The 23,998-nt window shown below is 43.8% G+C and overlaps 1 protein-coding gene across 8 annotated transcripts in view; it reads right to left on the bottom strand.

Annotated features, from left to right (window-relative positions):
• Window positions 1-23,998, bottom strand: part of thsd7ab (thrombospondin, type I, domain containing 7Ab) — a 75,252-nt gene that overhangs the window by 33,263 nt on the left and 17,991 nt on the right. For 5 of the 8 annotated variants that reach the window (XM_019878776.1, XM_019878777.1, XM_019878778.1 and 2 more), the window contains exons 2-9: window positions 11,574-12,399; window positions 9,278-9,526; window positions 8,681-8,865; window positions 7,787-7,855; window positions 4,089-4,244; window positions 2,583-2,786; window positions 1,608-1,802; window positions 1,146-1,386 (exon numbers count right to left, since the gene is read on the bottom strand). In XM_019878776.1, coding sequence (XP_019734335.1) covers window positions 1,146-1,386; window positions 1,608-1,802; window positions 2,583-2,786; window positions 4,089-4,244; window positions 7,787-7,855; window positions 8,681-8,865; window positions 9,278-9,526; window positions 11,574-12,399 — 2,125 coding nt within the window. Of the gene's footprint in view, window positions 1-1,145; window positions 1,387-1,607; window positions 1,803-2,582; window positions 2,787-4,088; window positions 4,245-7,786; window positions 7,856-8,680; window positions 8,866-9,277; window positions 9,527-11,573; window positions 12,400-19,400; window positions 21,253-23,998 lie in introns of those variants that run through there. The other 3 variants (XM_019878781.1, XM_019878779.1, XM_019878780.1) reach the window with 2 other exon arrangements.

The raw sequence follows: 23,998 nt of genomic DNA, 5'->3' as shown, positions 1-23,998 counted from the left end.
GTCGCGGAGGAAGGGTCCGCGGAGCAAGGCCCCCATGGGCCCGTCTGCCAGTGGTACACGGTGCACGCATGCTCGTTGCAGTTGCGGACCTCCTGCAGTGAACTGCTGTTGGGGCACATGGCGCCACCTTGAAACAAGACACAGTTCAGGTCACCATACCGTATCATGATTCCCGAAAGTCATCTATCATTCATACTAATATATCATACGAAATGACAAGACAGGCTATGCTGTTACAGTAATTGCAACTGTGGCATAATTCATAGTGAGCTATTCTGAATTTGAACTTGCCTGTATACTGTAAAAAAACATTGAGACTGAAAATACATGATATAGATTTGAATGATGAACCACAATATAGTAAGGGTTCACTGTATGCTCCCTGATTCACTTGAAGCATTCGTTTCTCAGCACCGCATGCTCCTTGTTCGTTTTGTCATCGAAATACGCACATTGTATCTGTCAACATTTGCATTTGTCTACCAGACGGCGCACCTTTTTCCCTTATTCAAAAGATGCGGCAAAGCCCCTTTTTACTGTCAGCTGTAGGGGAGCCTCGCTACTGAAATGACAAGTGTGTGACTTATTGATGGCGCAGAACCGTGTGTATGTAAAAAGAGATCTGGTGGTGCGTATTATGAACACATTAAAAACAACCATAGTTCCATTTTAATAACTACTGAAATGACAAGTGTGTGACTTATTGATGGCGGAGAACCGTGTGTATGTAAAAAAAAAGATCTGGTGGTGTGTATTATGAACACTTTAAAAACAACCAGAGTTACATTTAATAATAATAATAATATTGTAGGTGAAATTTGGGTACCCGTGAAAGACCTTTAAAAAAAAAGAAACAGCGTTAAGAAAGTCAATTAATCCAGTAACAAGCTATGAAGAAACAACCCTGAAATGAACTACAAAAAGGTGACAAGCATGGTGTTGATTTCTATTTTTGGATTTATTTAACCATATAAGGATGTATTTGGCAAAATAAATGCAAATACAAAAATATAATCTGCATTTGTAACTGGCTGCACAGATAGATTTTTCAATTCTGGGTTATTTTCGGTCATTGTGTTCATTGCTATTGTGCAAGGTGCCTTTCAATAAATCTCCTAAATGGAGCAGAAGCAAAGAGAACTTACTTCTTAGGGGGCACCTGTCCCACGTTGACACGCACACACATGACTTTTCTCGTCTGGACCCCGTTGGAGCAGCTGCCAAGGCCCACGGCCGCCCCCGCCGAGGTGGCGTTGAGGGTCGCGGAGGAGGGGTCCTCGGAGCAAGGCCCCCATGGACCTGTCTGCCAGTGGTACACGGTGCACGCATGCTCGTTGCAGTTGCGGACCTCCTGCAGTGAACTGCTGTTGGGGCACATGGCGCCACCTTGAAAAAAGACACAGTTTAGGTCACCATACCGTATCATGATTCCCGAAAGTCATCTATCATTCATACTAATATATCATACGAAATGTAATCCCTCAAAATGACCTTTGAACTCAGTGACCTCCTTGTGTCATATAATCACTCAAAAATCTGAATATCCCTAAACGTTTTGGGAGGAGTGCATGTCAAAAGTTATTGTCGTGCGATACTCGTGAACTCACCCTCGCCGGCGTTGTAAGCCAGAATGGATCGCGTCCTCATCTGTTTTCCCTCCACGGTCTTGCTGGAGCAGGTCTGAGAGCAGGTGGACCATGGAGTCCAGTCGCTCAGCACACAGTCCCTGGAGCAAGGTACCTGGCAGGCCACGGGATCCGGCGGCGGCGTGGACGAGCACAGGCTCTCGTCCACCGGCTCACCTGAACACGAACGCAAAACTTATTGCCCGTGTGACCTTTTCTCTCTCAGTGGAAGGGGGAAAAAAAAAAACAAAATACAAAAAACTAAAGAAGAAAATCTATTTTCCTCTGCCAGACAAGGGATCGGAGGCAGGCGGATCAATCATAGCGGTTTGTCTCTCCACTGGAAGCATCAAGGAGCAATTCATTCATGTGACAGGTGCTAACATTTACAAGTAAATGACACTGATGGTGACAATTCTTTCATGAGACGAAATAAAACCAAATGACCGGTAAAGGATACAAAAAAAAAGTAGTGATAAAAGTCACAAGGAGGGAGATCCGCTTTGAGGATGATTTGATTTAGTGGTAAAGTCAAGTTAATTGCTTGTGGGAGGGAGGAGGTCCGACTCAGCGTTACGGTGGGTGGCAAGTCGAGGAAAATGTGTCATGCATAAAAATCATCAAAGCAGGGAAGACTTTTTCAAGAAAAGAAGTGGAGCGCTTATTTTTCATAGTCTGTTCAGCATTGCGGTAGAAAGCTGGAGTCTTTCCCAAAAATAGTCAGCTGTCACTCACACATCTACTAACCATTTAGAACCTTCAGTCAATATTTTAATCAACATCAAGGTCAATTTAGAGTCATTGATTCACCTCTTCTACACAAAGACAAATCGAGAGTCAAACGAACTTAGAATCAAGGAGCTCAACGTGTTCTCACAAACATCCAAGTCAATGGAAAGATTTCGCCAAAACCGAAATATCAAAGACAACAATAGGGTCCTGAGGCCGTGATCTTACTGTTGCGGTTGACGCACTGGACCCGAGCCAGCTGCGTTCCGGGCCCGCACCGCTTTTGCTCTACGGGTACGCAACGGTCCAGGCCAACCGGTCGCCAGTTGTAGCAACTGGGCTGGTCGCAGGGTAGTGCCTCAACCAGGTGCGGGCAGTTGGCTGGGCCGCCCGTGGGCTCATTGGTGATCTGGCGCCTTCTCAGTTTGAATCCTGTAATACAGACACGGCATCTTGAATACGGTAATTGGGTACCGCTGTGAACTAATGTAAACTCAAGGTACATGTTTTCATTAACATCATGGTACATTTGATGCCTTTGACGAACCTTGTGATTGGAGTCCAGTAAACCTCAAGTACATGAATTTCTACACATCATCTTCAATGAATCTAAACTAAAAAATGAGTCTAATAATGAGTTTTCAATGACTCTAGCAAACATTTTCATACCGGTAATCATCAAGACAGCTTTCAGTGAAGTTAACATGATTTTTCATCAACATCAGTGTCAATTTGAAGACATGTGAACTTCAACATACATTTTTGTTAACCTCTTGGTCAAATTTTTTTTTTTTAATACATTGTCTGTCCTCAGTGGTCCACTATGGTCCCTCTGTTGTGTTTTGTTTCCTTTCTGTTAATTCCGTGTGGGCTGGGCGTCACTCCAATCATTGCACCTGTCTCAACTACACACCTGCCAGTCTTCACCTCGTCAGCCACACTCACCCCCTTGCAGCATAAAGGCCAGTCTGAAAAGCCACCTGTTGCCGGTTCGTCAACCATTTTCTCGTTGCTGCCTAGCTGTTGTTCAAGCCTTCCAGTACACCTCGAGTTGGTTTCTCTGACAGCCTTTTGTTTCCTGCCTCCTCGACCTGTCCCTCTTCCTGACAATAAACCAGTTCTGAGTTCATTGTGTCTGCCTGTGGGTCCTTTGCTCATCTCAAGCTAAGCCGAACAATTTTGAGTCTTGAGTGACTTTAACATACACGTTTTGCTAAAAGTGGACATCAGAAGAAGCTCACAGCAGTGGTATATATTTCTCATGTATCTTTTCCCTACATCATCGACATTAGGACACTAGGACTATTCAGTGCACTTCGAAGCCATGTTTAGATGGAATAGGATTAAAATTCCACGAGCCGAGACCATAAATTTGCATCTGTCTGGGATTCTTGGGAGTTTTTCTGAGACCATTTTAGCTGTACTGTATAAGACTTCCAGTCGTCCATCTGTGTAATAAAGATTGCATGTTAATTTTCAATAAAGTTTATTACAGTGCCATAAGTCAAGTGTGGAAGCCTTTCAGTACATTATAAAAAGTGAACACTAAATCTTTGACAAGCGGTGATTCTCCTTTATCTTCTTGCAAGAAAAAATGAGACATTGCATAGACCAGACCTGGAATGCAGTCGACAAGCTCTACTGCTGCTGCCCCACTTACATGAAACACAGTGCCACAAATAGTGAGCCAAATGCTGCTTCACCAAGCCTGAGCTCAGTGCCCGGTGAATTTACCTTTCTTGGCTGATTGCTCGTCACAGCTCTCGAAGGTGCACGGCCCCCAGGCACCCCAGGGAGACACTTGGCACTCGACGGGACAGGTCAACTGGCACAGCTGTGACCGATCAGGAACAGAACCTCCACACAGACGGTTCTCCACCGGGCGCGTCGCTAACGGGATAAAAAAAGGATGCAATCAGTTTGACAGCTGATGTGATAACTCTACACAACACTGAAAAAAGTGAAACGACTGTGTGATTAATTTAAAGTGAATAGTTACATTCAAATAGAACAAAAAAAAATGCGCTTTCCAGTTGCAACCTGTTTGGATGTAAACAAACAACTAGCAGATTGTTCTATTGGTGAGATACAGAAAGATTGGTTCAATTCTTGTCTCATTTAATCCGGTCTCCCTCATTTCACTTTACGTCATTTTTTAATAAACTGCAGAATTAGAGGAGAAAGAGTGGGAGGATGAGGAGCATAACAGGAAGTGGAAAATAGGAGGAGAGGAGGAGGAAGAAAAGTAGAAAGAGGAAGAAGAAGAGGAGGAGGAAGTCCATTAGGAGTGTAGGAGGGAAAAAGTAGATGAGGAGAGAATGTAAGAACAGAGGGAAATAAAGAGGAGAAAGCAGAGAGGAGAGGGAGCGGAAGATGAAGAGTAGGACAAGGAGGAAAATGGAAGATGAAGGAACAGAGAGGAGAGGAACAGGAATAAAGCGGGAAACATAGAGGTCCAAAAAAGAGGAGAATAAAAGGGGGAAGAGAAGAAAAGAGAAAATGAAAAACTGAGGGAGAGGAAAAGAAAAGAAAAAGTAGAAGGAAAAAGAAGACGAGGATGAGGAGGGAAAAGTATAGCCCAAAAAAGTTTAAATCTCCTTTTTTTATAGTGGTACCTTCTTTTCCACGTCTATGATGGTTAATAATTTTCAAGTATCACTTTAAAACATGGCCTGGACAGACTTTATGATGAGGCACATATTATTCACATTTTCATAATTTCCTATACAAAAAAAAAAAAAAATAGCCTGGTATTAAAGAACAAACTGTGTTGAACTTTAAATTGTGCTGTTCTTGAAACGTGAAATATTTCTCTAAGTAGGCGAGGAAGATATGCTGATCGCCACTTTGCTCCCACACAGAGTGCCGAATATTTCCAGGAATGGCAAAAAAAAGATGTAATATATAAAAATACGACTCGTGCTCCTGCAAGAAATGCAGAAGCTTAAAAATCGGAAGAGCTGAATCACAAATCCTCGTGCAGAAGTGGGGGGCTTTTGAAATGCAAAGAGGCCAATTGCACTTATAAATAATTCCTCTAGTAAACACACGCGCGCGCACACACACGCACACACACACACACACACTCACACACACACACACACACACACACACACACACACACACACACACACACACACACACACACACACACGTTAAGCGGTGGATTGTGGAGCCCCCGTTAATCCACGCCTCGTTAAGGAAATACACCAAACGAGCGCCTGCTTTGTTTTTTCTTGTGTGAACTGACAGCTCTGAATGCTCATTTGCATATGGGCTGAGCCAGTAGTGTGCGGTTCATTTGTTGCGTCTTCAATGGGGTCTTAACCCAACTTAAAACCGCCGCTATCACGTCGAAACAATTTTTTTAAAATAGCATCAATATGAAACAAAAATGCAATTCTAACAGCTCACAACTGCGCCACAAACATCACCTGGAGTAGATCCCAATCGATATTTACCACATCATACATATTTTTGTTGAGGTTTTGTAGAAAGCTGGAACGGATTGATAGCATTTCCATTCATTTAAATGGGGAAAGACCATTTGACAGTTTGCATAAAAAGTCACCGATTTGCTTTTTTGTGCTCAGCCCAGCGCAATTAAAATATTGTTTGGCTGACATCTTGTCTCATCGTAGGTAATTTTTTTTTTTTGGGGGCGCGTGTTGGCCATTAATTCCTTTTACATCATGCTGAACAGAGATTTTGCTTATGAAATGTATTCATGTGTGTAGACGTGTTTTGCTAGGTGTACACTTTTGCTCTGACCAAACAATCAAAGAACGGCAAAATGCGGAAGGCCAGAGCTTTGGCCCTGTTATGATGAATTTTTCATTATTACAGGATGAATTCCCTTTGCTAATAGATTTCAAATTAGCCAACACTATTAATTGACATGGCTACACAGAGGCTAAAATCTGATTTCACAAAAAAACAAACAAAAAACATCGACACACGTACTAGAAGCTGTGCAGAACTAACGAGAAAAAACTGCTAATAATAACATGAAAAATGACAAAAAGGAGGAGGAGCGTTATGAGGAGTGGGAAAAGAGAAGGCAAAGAAGCACAAGGAGATGAGAGGATAAGATTAAGGGATGAGGAGCTGTGGATGACGAGCAGTGTCGAGGATCGGGTGTCAGGAAGTGTAAAAGCGACTTCCTGGAACGCTCACAGGCATGAGGAAGAGCAGGGGAGAGAAGGGGAGAAAAAGGAGGGTGAAGGGCAGACTCCGAGGAGCATCGGGAAGAGTTTAATGAGTACGCGGAGGAAAGTAAGTGCTGGAGGAAAATGGAGAAGAGTTAAGATGGAGTTTGATGGGAGGAAAAAGAGGAACATCGAAAAGGTGGATGAGAAAGACGAGAAAGAAGAAACCGGGGAAGTGGGGGAGAAGATGAGGAGGGGGAAGAGGAACAGAAGGAGCAAAAGGTCAAGGAAAGGGAGAGAAGGAGGGGGACAGGGAAGACGGGAAAAAAAATGAGGAAGTGGAGGAAGAGGAGGAGGGGACAAGAAAAAAAAGCAGAATGGCATGACAATAAAAAGAGAGCAGGAAGGGAGAAAGTGGGAGAGGAGGATTAAGGAAGAGGAGGAGGAGTAAAAGGAGGAGGAGGAGGAAAGAGTACAAGTAGGACAGGATAATGAGGTTGCAGAGGAGAAAGATGAGGAAGAAGTAGAGGATAAGAAGGAAGCAAAAGAGGGGGAGAGAAAGAGGAGGACGAGTTGCAAGGGGAGTTAGAGGTAAAGGAGGAAGTGGAGTAAAAGTGGCAAAGAGCAACCAGTCAAAGGAGGAAGAGGAAGAAGACGATCATGAGCAATGTTCCCTCGAAGCTGTGCATTTGAGCAGTTGCGCACGTCTCGCACCCTCTCGGTGCACGCGATAACCCTGGCGCGCAACACGCACACACGTGGCATTTCGACAGAGGTCAGGTGGCTGGAAATGTTTATGTTTCTTTTAAATGATAATGTTTTCGATTCTTTAGGAGTGGAACAGTATTTATACAGATTGCATTGAGACTTAATGTGTGCTCAAATAAAAGTAACAAACTCGGGCTGATTTTATTTGTGTCACAAATCTCCATTCATGTATAGGTTCTATTTTTAAATATTGGTGGTCATTTATTTTCTGCAATCTTTGCCAGGGTTCACATTTTCAAATGATCACTTCAGCCACATTTCTAGAAAATAATCTCCCATCACCGATGAGCTATTTTTAGAACAGGCCCGCGGGCTACTCATGTGGTCTCCGGGGGCTAGCTAGCTAGCCATGTTGGTGACCGCTGATGTAACTGGTTGTGGTCTGAGGTTTTGGATGGATGTGATACTAGTTTGGCCGCCATGTGCGTGTCTGTTGTTGCGCACCGTGGTCCAATGAATGCTCAGAGAGTTTGCGTGAACATTGATCGTGAGGAGTATTTAAAGCAGACGACCTACCTGTGATGTGGAAGGAGACAGAGAGGAGTGGGGGTACACTAGGTTTCTGTTGTCCTTGGGTTTGTCCCGCTGGAATAGTAGGGGCAGATTGCACTTATGAACTACGAGCTAGGCTAACTACACAAGCAACTAGCCGTTAGCTATTAGCCACACATAAAAGGGTCGGGGCACAAGCATGGTGGGATGTCAAGCCCAAGTCAATCAAGGAGTTCCATTTTAAGAATGAGTCCCATTTGCAAGTCAAGTTTGACGCCATTTCACTATGATCTGATCTGAGGTCAGTTTGGGCTAGTCGTGTAAAACCATCATCACAATCAGTGTCATATAAGTCAGATACAGCACTAACAACAAATTTGCAGTCAGTTTAAATTTAATAGTGTAAATTTGTCGACACAATTTCACGAAATCAGAGGTCAGTCTCAGTGTGTGTTTTGCATTTGCTGATGTGTCAAGCTGGATTTAGAGATGGTGGACCTCGCTGACTTGCTGGGAGACTATAAGCGCCCCCCCCCGCCCCCCCTGTTCACGAACACACCTCAGTCAAGGGAGAGCTCCTGCTCCTCAGAGATAACCATTCTTCTCATCATGCATGTTGTGTGTGTCTGTGTGTGTGTGTGTGTGTGTGTGTGTGTGTGTGTGTGTGTGTGTGTGCGCGCACGCGCCTGTTTAAATACAAGCATGTAACAGTAATTGAATGCTATGGTTTTGTATACACCAGTCAAATATTGGATTTTCTATTAATTTTCTGTTAAGATACAGTTTAATTATGTGCGGTGTTGTATCCTTTTCAATTACGCCAAACCTCCCCACTTGAATCTGTCTGTTTGTGTGTCAACGTAGGTGCTGCTATTTTAGAATTTCAAAAGAAGCTGAGGAGCCTCAGTGTTTGTTTACCTTTGTCTTTCTCCTGGAAGTCGCTGACATACTTGAGAAGCTCGGCATTGGCTTGGACGCAGTAGATCTCTCTGGTCTGTAGACCACCACCACAGAGTCCAGTCAGGTTGGCGCGGCGGCGATCCTGCTGGCCCAGCAGTAAGTCCACACGACAATCAGACCACTCGGTGGTCCTCCAGGCATAGCTGGGAGGCGTGACAAGACAAGTCAGACACTGTTTTGAATATCACAAAAGTCACCACCACGACTGTTGGACTGCTTGACATAATAGTACTCAGGAATCCGATACGATGACTCCTGAATATAATGCAATCTGTTTATTTGCAATAATAAAAAAAACATGATAGCAATGGGTAGCTTCGTACGGCTCACGGTCCAAGACTGTTTGCTTCCCAATCCCAATCAGCCACACCTCTCTACTGGTGAGCTCTGAGGTCAAATTTCATTCGATGAGATTCTGATTAATCATACAAGTTAAATCTAACACTGTATCACCGAGATCTGAATTAAACATCTGAATCCTCCTCTTGTCAGGCAATGTTTCACTTAGATCTTATCTGACGTCAGTTAGAGCTACAAGCCAACCCGCCCACTCACACGGCACAGGGCATCACGACATCCCCCTGAGGCTCGCAGGGCTCCCGCTCGTTCAGCGTCGGGCACTCGGTCCCTTCGCCCGTGGGGAATTGCAGCACTTCTCTGTGGCGCTGTCGCCAACTACCGGGCAAGTCGGAGTCCACGCAGGCCTTGGTGCAGGCTGACCAGTTGCTCCAGTCGCTTAGCTGGCAGTCTCTGGGCAGCACGCACGACTGGATGGTCAGAGGCACCTCCCTCGGTGTGCACAAGCTGTGGACAACACAAAAGAATCACAAGCTTTTGATTTTTCTCTGGCTTTTTGACACCAGGCGCTCAACGTGTGTCATATTTCGACGCTAACTTTAGTCACTGTTTTAATTGATTCTAAAAATATTAATTTATGACTGCCCTAACAGTGAATGACATTGTAGTGTCACACTGTTGCATAAATTTGTAGCATCATATTGTAGCGTATCAGCGTAGCCTAACATTGTAGCAAAACATTACGAAGAAATACTGCGGCAAAATATCATATCCAAACACGTGCGCGCACGCACGCACGCACGCACGTACACACACACACACACACACACACACACACACACACACACACACACACACACACACACACACACAGGCGTTTTTAAAATAACGTGTCTTGTGCACGGGATGAGGCGCCTAAATGAGAGCTTTCCAAATGACACAGCGGTGGAATTAACACTAATAGCTCGTCAGCTGCGAGGGCCTCCAGGGGGAAGAAAAGTCTGAGCTGAGAAGTCGTCTGCTTTCGTTTAGAACATTTCTAATGACTCTGCGTGCACCCTGGGGGGACGAAAGGAGGAGGGATGTGGGGACTTTTGGTAAATGTAGCTTAGACCCTCAAACGATGTTTATGTAAGTTCCACACGCAGAGCCACAGTCGATGCTAATGACGCTTGCTAGTCACCAGGCAGCAGATGCCAACGCACTACTGATCGCGTCGCGTAGAGCTGGGAGTAAAGTATATCAATAATATGTACTGTAAAAATTCATTCAAAAAAAAAAAAAGCATCACCGAAAGTCAATGGAATAGTGTCAATGATGAACCATGCCGCTGTCTGCACATGTCAGAAATAATGGTGTCATCGGCATGTGCTGCTAGTGTGAAGTTTTCGGCACTTTTTGCCAAAGTTGCGGAAAAACAAGTGTGACTATATCAGCGTGAGGAATCAACAAGGCCGGCAGAGGACGAATGAATATTCATGGATGTGGTGGGCTGCGCAACTGCTTGTTCTTTGAAACTTGTGATGGGCGTCGCCGGCGAGATGCGTGAATGAACGCGTTTAGTGTATAATACATCACATCACATCACATCCTCCACCACCGGGATGCGTGAACGGAGGCACATGAGAACGCAGGCTCGCCCGCAAAGATTTCCTGGAGATTAAAGAGCAGAGAAAACAGTGCTGGAAAACACAAGCAGACACTGTGGAACTTCTATCGAGAAGGAAGAAGAAACAGAAAGAGCTCCTTATCATCATACATGACCACCTTATACTATTTACACGAAGCAATGCTCAACTTTCATCAGAGCGTGATATCTTAGCATTGTGGCATAATAGGAAGATGAAATTGGAGCCCACATTTGTAGAGTAACACCGTAGCCTAACTCCATATCCCAGCGTCATAGCCTAGCATCTTAGCGAAATTTAATAGCGTAACATTGTAGTGTCGGATCATTGTGTGAGATCATTGTGACATCATAGCCTAACAATGTGACTTGAAGGTAGAAAAGCACTATACTGTACAAGTGTAAAAGCCCATTCAAAATCGTAGCACAACATCGTAGCTTGACATCAGAGCCTAACATCTTAGCCTGACATTGTAGCATAACATAGTAGTACCATGATATCATAGCCCAACATTGTAGCTTGCTATTGTGGCGTAACAAAGAATCATATCGTAGTGTAACATAGTGGCATAACAATGTGGCATAACATTGTTGCTCGACATCATAGTTCGACATCTTAGCATAACATCTTAGCATAGCATGACATCACCATGTAGAAACATTGTAGCGTGAGATCATACCAAGACATCGCAGTGTGACATCATAGCCTGATGTAGCGTGACAGCATACCCTAACATTGCCGCTCAACAACATACTGTGACAGCGTAGTACAAGATTGGAGCATGACTTCATAGCGTGACATCGTACCCGAATATCGTAGCTTGACATCGTAGCGTAACATAGTAGTTTGACAGAGGAGCAGAACACTGAAATGTGACATCACAGTTTGACATCTGATAAGGTGAAAAAGTTAAAAGTGAAACTCACTTGCGTGGAACCGAGCTGCTGTTCCTGTGAACACAGGTGACATCTCGGGTCTGGTATCCCACTTGCACGTCCCAGGAAGAACTTTCCTGCCGGTTCAGCCGGTTCCTGATGCGTTTCTTCTGGATTAGTTCCCTGGTCTCGGGATCTTTGGCTCCTCCACCTCCCTGACCTTTCCCCTTGCGCCGCTTGGCCTGGCGCGTCGTCCGGGTCTGGGGCAGGACGCAGGGTGTCCAGGCGCCCACCCGGAGGCTGTACATGCCCTCCGGTCCTGCGCAGGGCCCCACTTTGCAAGACTGGAACTCGGTCAGATTGGGACAGATGGATCCTCCAAAAAGTGGCGGTACTAAAACACTTCGGACCCGGTTGCGCAGACCCGTCCCGCAGGTTTTTGAGCAGGATGTCCATGGGGAGTAGTCGGATACAACACAGTCCTGAGGGCACGGGATCAGACAGGCTTGCTCCAAGCGGGGCTGGGGTTCGAAATACTCGCAAATGGCGTCCTCTGCAGGGGACCCGTCTGACTTGAGGGTGCAGCCCACCTCTCGGGTCTGGATACCTTCCTCGCCCCCGCTGCAGATGATGGGCCGTGGAGCCCCCGAAGCCCTCGAGGACACAGACACGCATGAGTTCCAGGGGCCCAGACGCCAGTCGTACAAGTCCTTGTGCCAGTCGCACACGCGAAAACAGTTCCTCTGGTTCGACGGACGCAACGACTGGTCACAATTGGTGTGCAGCGTGGTCCAGCCGTCCACGTGGGCACACCACACCGCCCGGCTCTGGCTGCCCCCTGGGCCACAATCGCTGCCCATGCACCTCCCCCAAGGACCTGACAACAGACAAACAACGATTTACAACTACTAAAATCAATACCTACATAACATCATGTGAGAGAATAAAAATGCTTTTAAGGTGGAACCCATTGGCAGCAAATACCATGAAAACAGCAGGGGCCCCAACATTAAACCGTGTGGAATTCTCTTCATTTTTATTACCAACTTTCCCAACTGGGTTTCATCACGCCTTGTTTTTGCTCTTTTTTTAGAGCCTGGTTTCCCCATCAGGTTGATGTTGTTGTCTTTGTCCAGTCGTCTTCTACATTTTCTTTCTGTCCGCCCCCTAGTGTACTCTTTGGTGACATTTCAAAGCCTGACTTAATTGTAGGCTGACGGTTTGAATAAAAGTGTCGCTGTGCCAAGACTATTGACATGACACGTGGGTGAAAGAAACTCAACGCATTTGAACTCTCCACTTAGCACTCTTGTAGCGGACCCTTTGACCACTCATCCATAAAAACACTATATAATGTTGGAAATAAGAAAAATGTAAAGCTAGGGATTATTGCAGAAAAAAATGTATCTTTCCCCTGTGCTGGGATTTGCTCCATTGTGATGACCCGCATAAAGGATTAACTGAAGGGATTGTTATTCTGTTATTTATGGATGCAATTGATGCACTTTGTTATTGCCGTAATCTTTTTGCTTTTACAGTAATATACACGGACAGCTTCATGGGAGGAATTTGTGAGAGAGTATGTTTTATTGCATTTCGATATTGGTTCAACTTTCCAACGTTATAATAGAACAGACTTTTTTTTTTTTACATTTATTCAACCTCTACAATTATTGAAGTAAAAAAAATATGAAATGGATATTATTGAAATCACACAATATTGAGTATATGTACTGTATGTTATTTGAATAAAATATTATTCAATCCATGCACAGTGTATTTGTACAAATAACATACTTTTTCCGAGTTCAAATGTGCTCACGTCTCCACGAAGCGAGATGACGAGATCTATTTGAGGGAGGCATTTAATGGTTTTAAGTGTATGATGCACCCGGCGACTAATTAGGCCACCTGGCTTGAACCCTGCTGCTGTCCCGTCACTGAGGTATTGTGGGAATTTTTTGTTTTCGTGACACTAGCGCAGGGTGAATGTGACACCGCCGCGGTGGAGCCGAGCCCGCGGGAACAAGAAGGGCTTTTATTAAAAAGACACCGGGGGCCCGGCGCAAGTTCAGAAGTGTTAATCCCTTGACGTTGGCTGAAATGAAGTCTACAGAGGTGATCCTGCAGCTCGTGGTTATACCATGACGTCACCATGATCAACAGCCCTGACCGGGTTGGGGAGCCTTATTTTGAAGGTTTCCCGATCCAGTCAGTGTTTTTTTTGGACACGTCAAAAGGAAGCAGTGACAGCTCAAATGAAGGCTGAAGTGAGAGCCGAAACTCTCAGCTCGGTAAGAGGTTTTTTTCTTCACTGAAAGAAAAGACCATTGTCTAATAAAAAAGAAACATTAAACCTATTTCAACTAATAAGAAGACAAGATGAACTTCATAGTGGTACCCATCACCATGTTTTTCGCCAATTTAAAAAGCTCAACTACACCATCAGCGCCTCCAGCAGAAGTCTCAGCGTGAACCAAAAGCCTACGAGTCAAGTGAGAGCTGCCTTCGATGCCACCAAGAGCCTCTTCGTCTCTCTCAGAAGGTCATGTTGATGAATGTTAATGACTATAAAAGATTTTATAATTAAACATTGAAGTAAATACGTATACTGTTGTAATCTTTGTCTCAAATATGTAAAGTGTAAATACTGTTTACATATTTTAAACATGCACACAAATTCCTTGGAAGGGGGGCAAATCCTACCTCGCGGTTTTCACCTTTCGTGGGGGGGGGGGGGTCTAGATTTATAAACACACACACACAAAACACACAGTGATGAAATTTCATATATATCTGTCGGATTGTGTGCTTGCCATGTTATTGTGCCAACTAACTGCATTTAAGAGCCCTGATAATGTCGGTCCATTTTTTTTTTCATTTAAGGCTCCAAATTCCTGACAGCAATATCCCTCACTGTGCATGTCATTCCCTGCTAATCTTTTTGTATTCTGCGGATTAAACCGTGTGGATTTTCTTTACAATCTGTGAATGAGTTTTACACAGCACGTTAAAAAGAAATGTCAAATCCAGGTTGTTTTTGTGTGTGTGTGTGTGTGTGTGTGTGTGTGTGTGTGTGCGTGTGTGAGTGCGTGTGACTCTAGAGGAAGCGTGGCGTTGATGGTGATGATGTCGCTTTATTAAGACAAATTGTCCAATCACGTGTCGGGATGCATGGCCCCCAGCGTCGGGATTAGATTACCGTCTCCCACAATGCATCACTTTTACATCCCTATCCAATAAAGGGTGGAGCGAGGATAGGCGGGTGCGGGGGCTGAAAGGGTGTTTGGTTTCAAAGACGTGACGACACAGCAGTGGTGAGAATGATGAGTGTAAAATTAGCCCAGGGAGTGTGGGGTAAATCAGGAAACAACACTACAGTGTTATTGAGTGGATTTTGTTTCTTCTATAGTGTTGTTAGCTCAAAATGCTAATGTATAGAACGCAAGCCGCAAAATAAGCCACATGAATGAAGGTTTTCATATTCATGAGAGTCCTTAAAAATATCAAAAGGAAGACATTTGTCTGCTGGGGCAGGGGAACAATTTAACATCCTGCCTGGCATCATAATCTACCAATTCTGTTCCCTCAAGACTTGTTGACTGAAGGTTAGCAAAGGCTTTCAAAACTGCAGCAGACTGTGAAATGCCATCAATGAAACGGGCACATCTCTACATATTTATCATCAATGTTCTTCCCAAATGAGCGAGAAACCAAGATGGCGGCATGCCTGGTTATGTCATCTGGACATATGCGTCCTAGCGTCCTCGTCGGCATGGAGGAGCCTTCCCCATTTGGATTTACGGAGGTCAGTTTATGACCCATCTTCAGTCTGTGCAGAGCTAACGCATATTAGCACACCGACCTCACATACACCAGCGCAATGAAAAGCAACAACAATGGACAGCTGTTCAAGACGCACAAGATCGTTTTTTCAACACTACAACAGCTGTTTGTTTGATTATTATTATTATTTTTTTGCTAGCTGGATTATAAGTGGACAGACGTACGTGCACTGCGGAAGCTATAGCCGATTGAAAAAGAGGGAGAATTTCAACCACAAGCTCTATTACTGTACCAGCATTGGTTGGAGCATTAATAAAGTATGCACTCGCACCGACGTGAACAAATGAAAATATATCTCATACGCTGAAAAACATCGCATTCGAGACCAATTTGGTCGCAGTCTCGAGCCCTGGACATGAACGCTCCCGCTTCCAAGGAGCTAAGGGGGCCATTTTTAGAGGCCTTTAGGGGAGGGCATCTTCAGTTGGCAGGTGGAAGGTGTTGGCTGTGAACATGTATCGTGGTGCCAAGCGTGAGCTCATGCGCATACACAAACACACAAACACGCAGAAGGCCAAAGGCTGTGATGCATGGACTGCCGTCTGTCAGCAAACCTCACGCTTTGCTTTGGTTTCATGTGCAAGATGAGGATGAAACGAGGGAATAATGAGGCGGAACCTTTGGATTTTTGGGGTCTTGTTTTTACATCTTTTTACATTCACACTTTTTGAATTGCAAAACAGCAGCACAGTTTGAGTTCTTCTTTCATGTCAGCTATTGCTTTGTTCCCACGACTACAATGAAAGCGCTGGAACCGCTTGACACTTACATCCATGCTATACAATTGATTCTAATTATTAGGAGTGGGAGATATTGGAAAAGCATGCGATATGAGATCTGTGCTGAATATTGTGATATTCAACATGCATAACAAGAAAAAAAATCTATATATCTATAGGATCCAACACAATTGACTCTAATTACGGTACTGTGTGATTCACTCCAATTTACAATTGGGTACAATACCTTCAGAATACGATGCAATACAAAAGGATGCATTCCGTTTGCAATGCAATTCAGAATTGAACTAACTCGCTCAAATTACGATGCGGTAAGATCGGGCTCACTCCCATTTTCATAACATGATTTTTGTACACACATTATTTACAATATAAGGCTCACAGCCTGAGTATTTATGATCAGTCGCAACTCAATGAAGATCTTTTTTGTAATGTGGACTGATACAGGGCATCGCGATTCAACCTCAAATGATATCTGACACACTTTTTCCCGAACTGGGCCATCACATCTTAAAAATTTGACTTGAATTCCTGACAAGTTAAATCGTCTGTGAGTAATACAGTGAGCCTGATTAGTCCGAACTCAAATACACTTCAGTAATCTCACGCTTCATTTCCAAAAACTAAAGCACAGCGAGCGAGAGTAGAGAGAACCAAAAGTACCACGGTGTCATTTATTCATGGGGGAGACTGAGGGCAGGTGGAGGAGGTTGCTCATCCCTCTGACTTATTCCTTCCTAATGACTTTTTCCTTCTTTGTAGAGGAGATCCCTGGCAGAGTAATGAGACATTTTTGCAGGCATGGCAGCGGCTACACTGACAGCATCACTTGGGAGCTCTTGTTAGCGTGTCCGGCTATAATTGCACAAGATGTTGTCGGGGGGTGGGCGCAGCCGCAAAAGGCCAAGGAGGACACACTCAGGTATATTCCACACGCATTTCAAAATGTAATATGTTATACATCTATCAGTGAAGTGTCTGAATGATAATGCATCATACTTGAACGTCAGTGTTACTTTCATCAAAACAACTGTACAATTCGACATTTAGATTTAATAATACATTGTTGGCATTTAACATGACAAGAATGACAAAACACTTGACAAATAATAATACTCAAAGACCCAGAAAGTGAACTCAGAGCACATTTGTTTTGAAATACCTCATATCCATCTGTCCTGGCTCCTGAAGAGCCATGTTACATTTGTTTCCTATTTTCTCTCGCTACAGAGCTGCTTTATTTTGTAAGGTTAAATCATTATTGTGAAGGGCACACCGGACATTGTGGAGTGAGACACTTCCTATTTAACGTTGCACGGGGAACCGCCGAACGATGGACTGCAGCTTCGTGTCGTAGGCCAAGCACAGCCTGTATGTAAATGTTTTATGTAAATGTATGTCATATTATTAATTAGTGGGGTGTGTCCACCGTGGATTTACATTCGAGGGGCGTTCCAATTGTTTACAGTTAGCATTTACGCACAGCGATTAGCACATTAGCTCGTTAACGTCAGCTACACTAGCATAGACACACGTTCGTCACATGTCGGACCAGTGGGGCACATTGTTTTGCCACGTTTCATTTTTCCAACAACGTCTATGTGTTGTGTCTGTTACAGTTTTACACCTTCTTGAAGAAATTTCAACAGTGTGGCCATTGAAGGAGTTATCTGTCTGTCTAGCCGCAACGGGGACGCGGCGAGGGCAGAACACCATCCATCCATTTTCCGATCCGAGGGTCGCGGGGCATGCTGGAGCCTATCCCAGCTGTCTCCGGACAGTAGGCGGGGGACACCCTGAACCGGTTGCCAGCCAATCGCAGGACAAAAATAGACGAACAACAATTCACACTCACAATCACACCCAGGGACAATTTAGAGTGTTCAATCAGCCTGCCATGCATGTTTTTGGAATGTTGGAGGAAACCGGAGTACCCGGAGAAAACCCACGCAGGCTCCGGGAGAACATGCAAACTCCTTGGGATACTTCTGGAAGAGTTCGAAGAAGTGACTGGGGAGGGGGACATCAGGCTTTCCCTGCTAAAGCTGCTGCCTCCGCAACCCCACCAATGCATTTCAATATTTGCATTAAGAATAATTCCATTTAATCCACAGAGGAGGCAAAAACAATTCCGCGACAGCATCAAATAACAGCTTTCACTTATTTCCCTCGTGGTCACCCCTTATCAAATGGCGAGAACGCGGAGGGACAGATGATTGATTACTATTAAAGCTGTCAGCAGCCGCCCCGCACCAGTCTGCTTGCGCGACGGCTGCCGCTCGCCGAGAATAGATCTGACGAACGACAGCTAGCTACTCCTCCCGCGGGGCGCGGCTCGCTTGCTCACTCGTGCTAATTTGGGCCAAAAAAAAAAAAAGCCCACGCATCAACTCACAGACAGGAGGTGGGAGCGTATTTTGTCGTACAAGGGCTTGGGCCACGTTTCTCACAACAGATCAGCCGGACGTCCGTTGAAAGGTCTAATGGAAGACATGCAGTGTAATTTGACCGCAAGTGTTAACTTAACTCTTTGAGGGACAGTGGTTACTACAGTGGACATCTTTTCATGTTCTCAGGTTACAGGGTGCATGAAAGGGTTAATATATACAGCAAACATGATTTCACTAAATTCAGGTAACAGGCTTGTGACGAAACCCGATGCAGCACCTTGCCACAAGACAAAAGTGATACCTATGCGACTCAGGGTACTAAACATTGACATTTTGAGTCCAAGGCAGGGAAATTCCCCAGACCTTAAACCCATTCAGAACTTGTCATTAATTCACTAGAGGCAGGTGAACAAACAGAAACTCACAAAATCTGACAAACTTCAAGCACTGATTATGTGATTATGAGCTTCCATCAGTCAGGATGTGGCCCGGAAATTAATCGACAGCATGCCGGAGCGAATTGCAGTGGTACTAAAAAAGAAGGGTCGGTATTTCAAATCTTGACTCTTTGCATAAACTTAATGTAATGGTCTATAAAATCCTTTTGACACTCGTGAAATGCTTGTAATTGTATTTCAGTTTATGATGGTGACACCTTACAAAAAGATCGAAAAACAGTCAAGCAACAATCTGTGAAAACCAATACTGTCGTACTCAAAACATTAGGCCAGGTCTGAACATGAATTCCATTACTCACTCACAACCCGTGCATTTGAAAAATTACAACCATTGGAACTCGGTGGTTTGGTTGTTAAACTCCGTAGGAAGTGGATTGAGTTATTTTATGGATTTATATGAGAATACTGATTGTTCAAAGGCAGTTTAAATTCAGAGGATACTACCCTGCAATCGAGAGGCCGTCCTTGTTGTCATTTGTAGTTTCAGGAGATAGACTCAATAATGCTTACATGGGAAGAGAGTCATATAAGACATCCTTGTAGCTGTAAATTCTCCAGCGGGACTTCGGGAGTACATAAAAAAAAAAAAAGTGGCATGCCATCATCTCGGTGTCAGTGATGCAAGCAGGAAGAAAAGCTGTGGATGATTCATGTGCGGGGGGGAGATGATAAACAAAGCGCAGGCGGGAGATGTGGTGCTCTGCTTTCTACTCAGGGGGAGAGGAAATGTTAAAGTGCAGAGGAGGCCTTGATGAGGTTTGTTTGATCGGATGTCAATCATTATCTTAAAGGTCTGTTTTCCTTAACTGACTCAAAGTGAGGACGCCTTGATCAACGGGCTCAATGTTCTTTTGATTGCTCGTGATGTTTATACTTTGTACTTGCGTGTCGGCGGAGCATGTCAGCAAATGTTGATGTTTGATATCCGCATGGAAGTTTTGGAAAGTTCAGCCCCAGAAGCTGGTTTCGCTTGGCGACAATGGAAATTGGAAGGGCAGTCTATCATCAGTAGACAAAACAACCCAAAAAGTCTCAAGAAACCATTCACAAAAATACAAAGGGAGTCAGCCATTTTGGTTTGAAGCAGTCAATTTATGGTGTATTTGTCAATTTCCAGAGGTACTTCAAAGACAAACGTCTTCGAGTTTTTTTTTTTCCAGTTACTGTCAGCTTTGCTCCCTGCCTACAAGAGAGGTGGATGACGCTAAATTGCAAAGAATTCCAATTGCACAATACATGATCCAAAAGTGTGACATGTGAGCCCAAAATTGAAGGTGCAGGTCTGTAAGGAAACCAAAGCCCTGAATGACGAGCAGCGCTGCAACCTCGACAAATGCAAATATGGCACCTGTGCTGGGGCTCCCACAGAAATAGCAAGGGTGTCAAGCGGAAACGATGAAGCCGCGATCTCTGTCTGGAACGCCGCACCTGACAACTCCCCAGCTCCTCTCCAGCCTGTTAATTGGCTAGATACGGCACAGATTAGCAAGCCCTCGGGTGACTGTTGCTAGGATAACCCATACGCGGGCGTCTCAGGAACTTTGTCTTCTGCTCTAAAAGTCAATTTGTCTGTGCGCGCTGTGAATGATGCCCCCGCTTTAAAAGAGGCCATCTTGGGACATACCTCCCCAAAGACATCATCATCATTCCGAGGGCTGCGCTCGATAATTCTGGGGAGGCAATCAATAAGAGCGAGCAAGCGTTTTGTGCGCGCACATTTAGACTGGCGCGAATCAACCGGGCGGGCTGCCATTGCCTCCATATGGCGACATGTGACGGCACGCGTATGTCTGTGTGCCAACTGTAAGTGAGCAGTCAAGTGAAGCAGGTTTGCTGATTCAGCAGCTGAGATTGCCGCTGAGCAATATTACTGTCAAAAGGGCTGATTCATTAAAAAAAAAGTGAAGCTTTTAAAAAGGGCGATTCTGTATAAAAGTGACTTAATTGCTTGTGTGGTGAACCCAAGTTGATCACTGTTCCTCACCCACCCGTGACCGACTGATTGACAAACATTTTGTAATCATGAAACTTTGCAGCTGTGTTTATCAGAGTTTTGAGGAATGAAACATGTTTGATATAACTGTAGGGTACAGTGAAATTCGATTTATCACGGGAAATATGTACCAAACCCAACCGTGAGAAAGACCGACCATATAATATTTTTATAGTTTATCCCCCACCATACATTTAAGACAGACCTTAACTAACTAAAACACACTTTTAAAAGTATTCATTTGAGCTTGTGCTCACTTTCTCATTGTCAGGCAATGGAAGACTAGCGTATAACATCACTTTGAGGAAAATAAAAGATTCTCGTACAGTCCTCCAAATAAAAGGCAAAGCATGCTTGAGTCATGCTTTTTATTGTCATTCACACGACGTATAAAACAAAACCTAGGCGTCAGGCAGAAACCTTTAAAATCGTTGCCTTTAAGGAGACTTCAAAAAAACCCGGCATTATCTTATTAATCATTATTTTGTCAGTGATTATTTACCCATTTAAAATGCCTTACTGGAGTAGTGAATGTCCACACCAACTTACGTTTAGCCCCTTAAAGCAAATGTCAAGTCAAGAAATTCCTTTGAAATGACCTTTTCTATATGCCCTACTCGTCCAAACGCCGGATTCTGATTGTGTTTGTGGAATATAAATTAAACAGAAAAAAAAAAATCTGCTGTTTTTATCTTTAGGGGGCTGCCATTTTGTCCTGCACTGCCACTTGCTTGTTGTCGACTGAATTTGACGTCACAGTGGCCACATGCTTAGCTAGCAAACATCGTGGCTCACCTGTTTTCTGGGTTTTGTCACATGACACCACCGCAAGCCTGCATTTATTTTTATACAATGCCAAACCTACCAAAAGACACATAAATATACAAGAAGACTTTTTTTAATCAAAACATTTCGGCCTTTCTATGATTATTGAGGTTTGTGTCTTTCACTGCTAACATTAGCATTCAAAAGTGACAGTGCTAAAAGTGTCGCTGATGACCTGCCAGCGTCAAAAGCGCTCCACAAACTAATGGAAGCCAGCTTTTTTTTCCTGCTGTCTGCACTTTGCACAGCCACTGTGTCATGAATTCGATTAAAAAAACAATAATAAGAATAATTCAAGTATTTTTGAGGAAATGAGAAAATGTGCCAAAATCACCATTTGAAGCCAATCAGCTGCTTTTGCTTTTCAAGGTCAGCGGCATCAAATGAAACATTCATGACTGATTTTGTTTGCGAATATGTCTTATTTATAGCGCTTTTATTAATAAAAATATGAATAGTAAGAATATTAAAACGGCAGCTGGCTCGCGCCTGCTGTGGCGAGGGGGGGGGGGGGGGGGGGGGGACACGCCATAATAACCAGAGATGATTTTTTCTTCCAGTAAAATACAATAAAAATATCAGGACGAGTCACACACCTAAAAAAGACGAGTGATGTGACTGTGTTTTCATGGAGATAGATATCGGATATGAACATTGAGAAGGAATGACTTCCTAAAGGGGAACAAAAGCTTTCAAGGAATGCCTATACGGAACTCCATTCACACAAAGGAGCCAGCAGAAATGTCAAATGCACATTCACTGGGCTGGAGGCATGTGGCTGGCGAACGCACCCATGCACGCACGCACGCACGCACACACACAAATATAGCAAGGGGTACAAGAGATAAAAAATGGTATCCTCCATGCCAATTGCGCAGATTTGAATTCTCCCCATCCCCCCCGGCTCCTCCAGAGACGCATTCCAGCAAGCGCTTTGTTCTTCTAAATAAATATCTTTGTTCCGAAGTTTTTGTTTGGTGTCTACGTTTGTGGGATCCGATCGCTCTTCACTTTGTTCCGAACTGTGACAAAGGTTAAGACAAGTCCATTTCATCTCAAAAACAGAAGAATTGAGCTCAAAAACAGACAAGCCCAAAGTTTTTTACATACCGGTAATTATAAAATGACAGTGAAATGGTATGCAGTCTCATAGTATTCCTTTTTTCCCCCTGGTAATCTAATTCGTCTTTGTAAAATCACGGCAGGGAGATTGCGGTGCTTTTGCTTTCTCTGTCATCCCTCCGATTCCCTTCATATTCTCTGCTAAGGAGAAAAGTGGTGTCTATACGTGAGCGGCATAGCGTGAGAGCACTGTGGAGTCAAGCACCACTTAAGGTTAATACCCTCAATTTCCATGCTGGAGACCCCGCCGTTGACGAGAGACCACTTCTTTTCAGAGAGGACGCCGGAGATGGGACTTGAGCGAGTTATGAATGTTTGCACTCCGCTTCCAATGCAATTAATAGCCCCCTTTTCACTCCGTCTGCCAAAGCTGCTTTTTCCCTATGAGGCTGGGAGATCAAATGTAACATTACTCCTAGTGGATTTTGGAGGAAAAAAAAAAAAAAAAAGAAATAACAGTCTGATTGTTGCCATGATGACAGCTGACAATGGATGGATGGTGGACCTGCGAAGGTGGAGGGGCACCTCGGCTTGATTGACAGATTTATATTAGGCGCGCGCACACTGTACACGACACGTGCAACACCCACCCCAACACCCGCAAGTGAGGGAGAGCCTGACAGGAAGGTCAATGAGTGGCAAGATATGGACCAGAAACACTCGTTCACCCAAAGATGGACAATCAAGGGAATATACCATACAACTATTCTTCTTCTTTATAATTTTAATACCATTGTCTTTTTTTCTTGTGGAATTAAAAGTACTGCTGCAGAATGTTTTGAGTTACATTATGACTTTTATTTTTTTATTCTACTTTTTTTTTGTCTGGTCCTGATATTATCAATGGATTCTCATTAAATAATGACTTTTTTTTGGAAAGGTGATAATAATAAAAAATAATTCTACTAAATATTACAATTATGATTATGATTATTATTATACATTAATTATACAATGCACTTTACATTTCAGGGAAATCCGTTTTTTTTTCAAATAAAATTTTGACTGATGTGTATTTTTTTTCATGAAAAGTTTTGAAAATATTTTTGCCTTTCAGGTTTGTTATTTTTCTTTGAAAAAAAATATATATATATATATGTGT

Source organism: Hippocampus comes, unplaced genomic scaffold (assembly GCF_001891065.2).
Source record: "Hippocampus comes isolate QL1 unplaced genomic scaffold, H_comes_QL1_v1.1 scaffold315, whole genome shotgun sequence".
NCBI lineage: Eukaryota > Metazoa > Chordata > Actinopteri > Syngnathiformes > Syngnathidae > Hippocampus > Hippocampus comes.
Note: the sequence above shows the minus strand (reverse complement) of the source record. Positions and strands in the feature narration are given on the sequence as shown.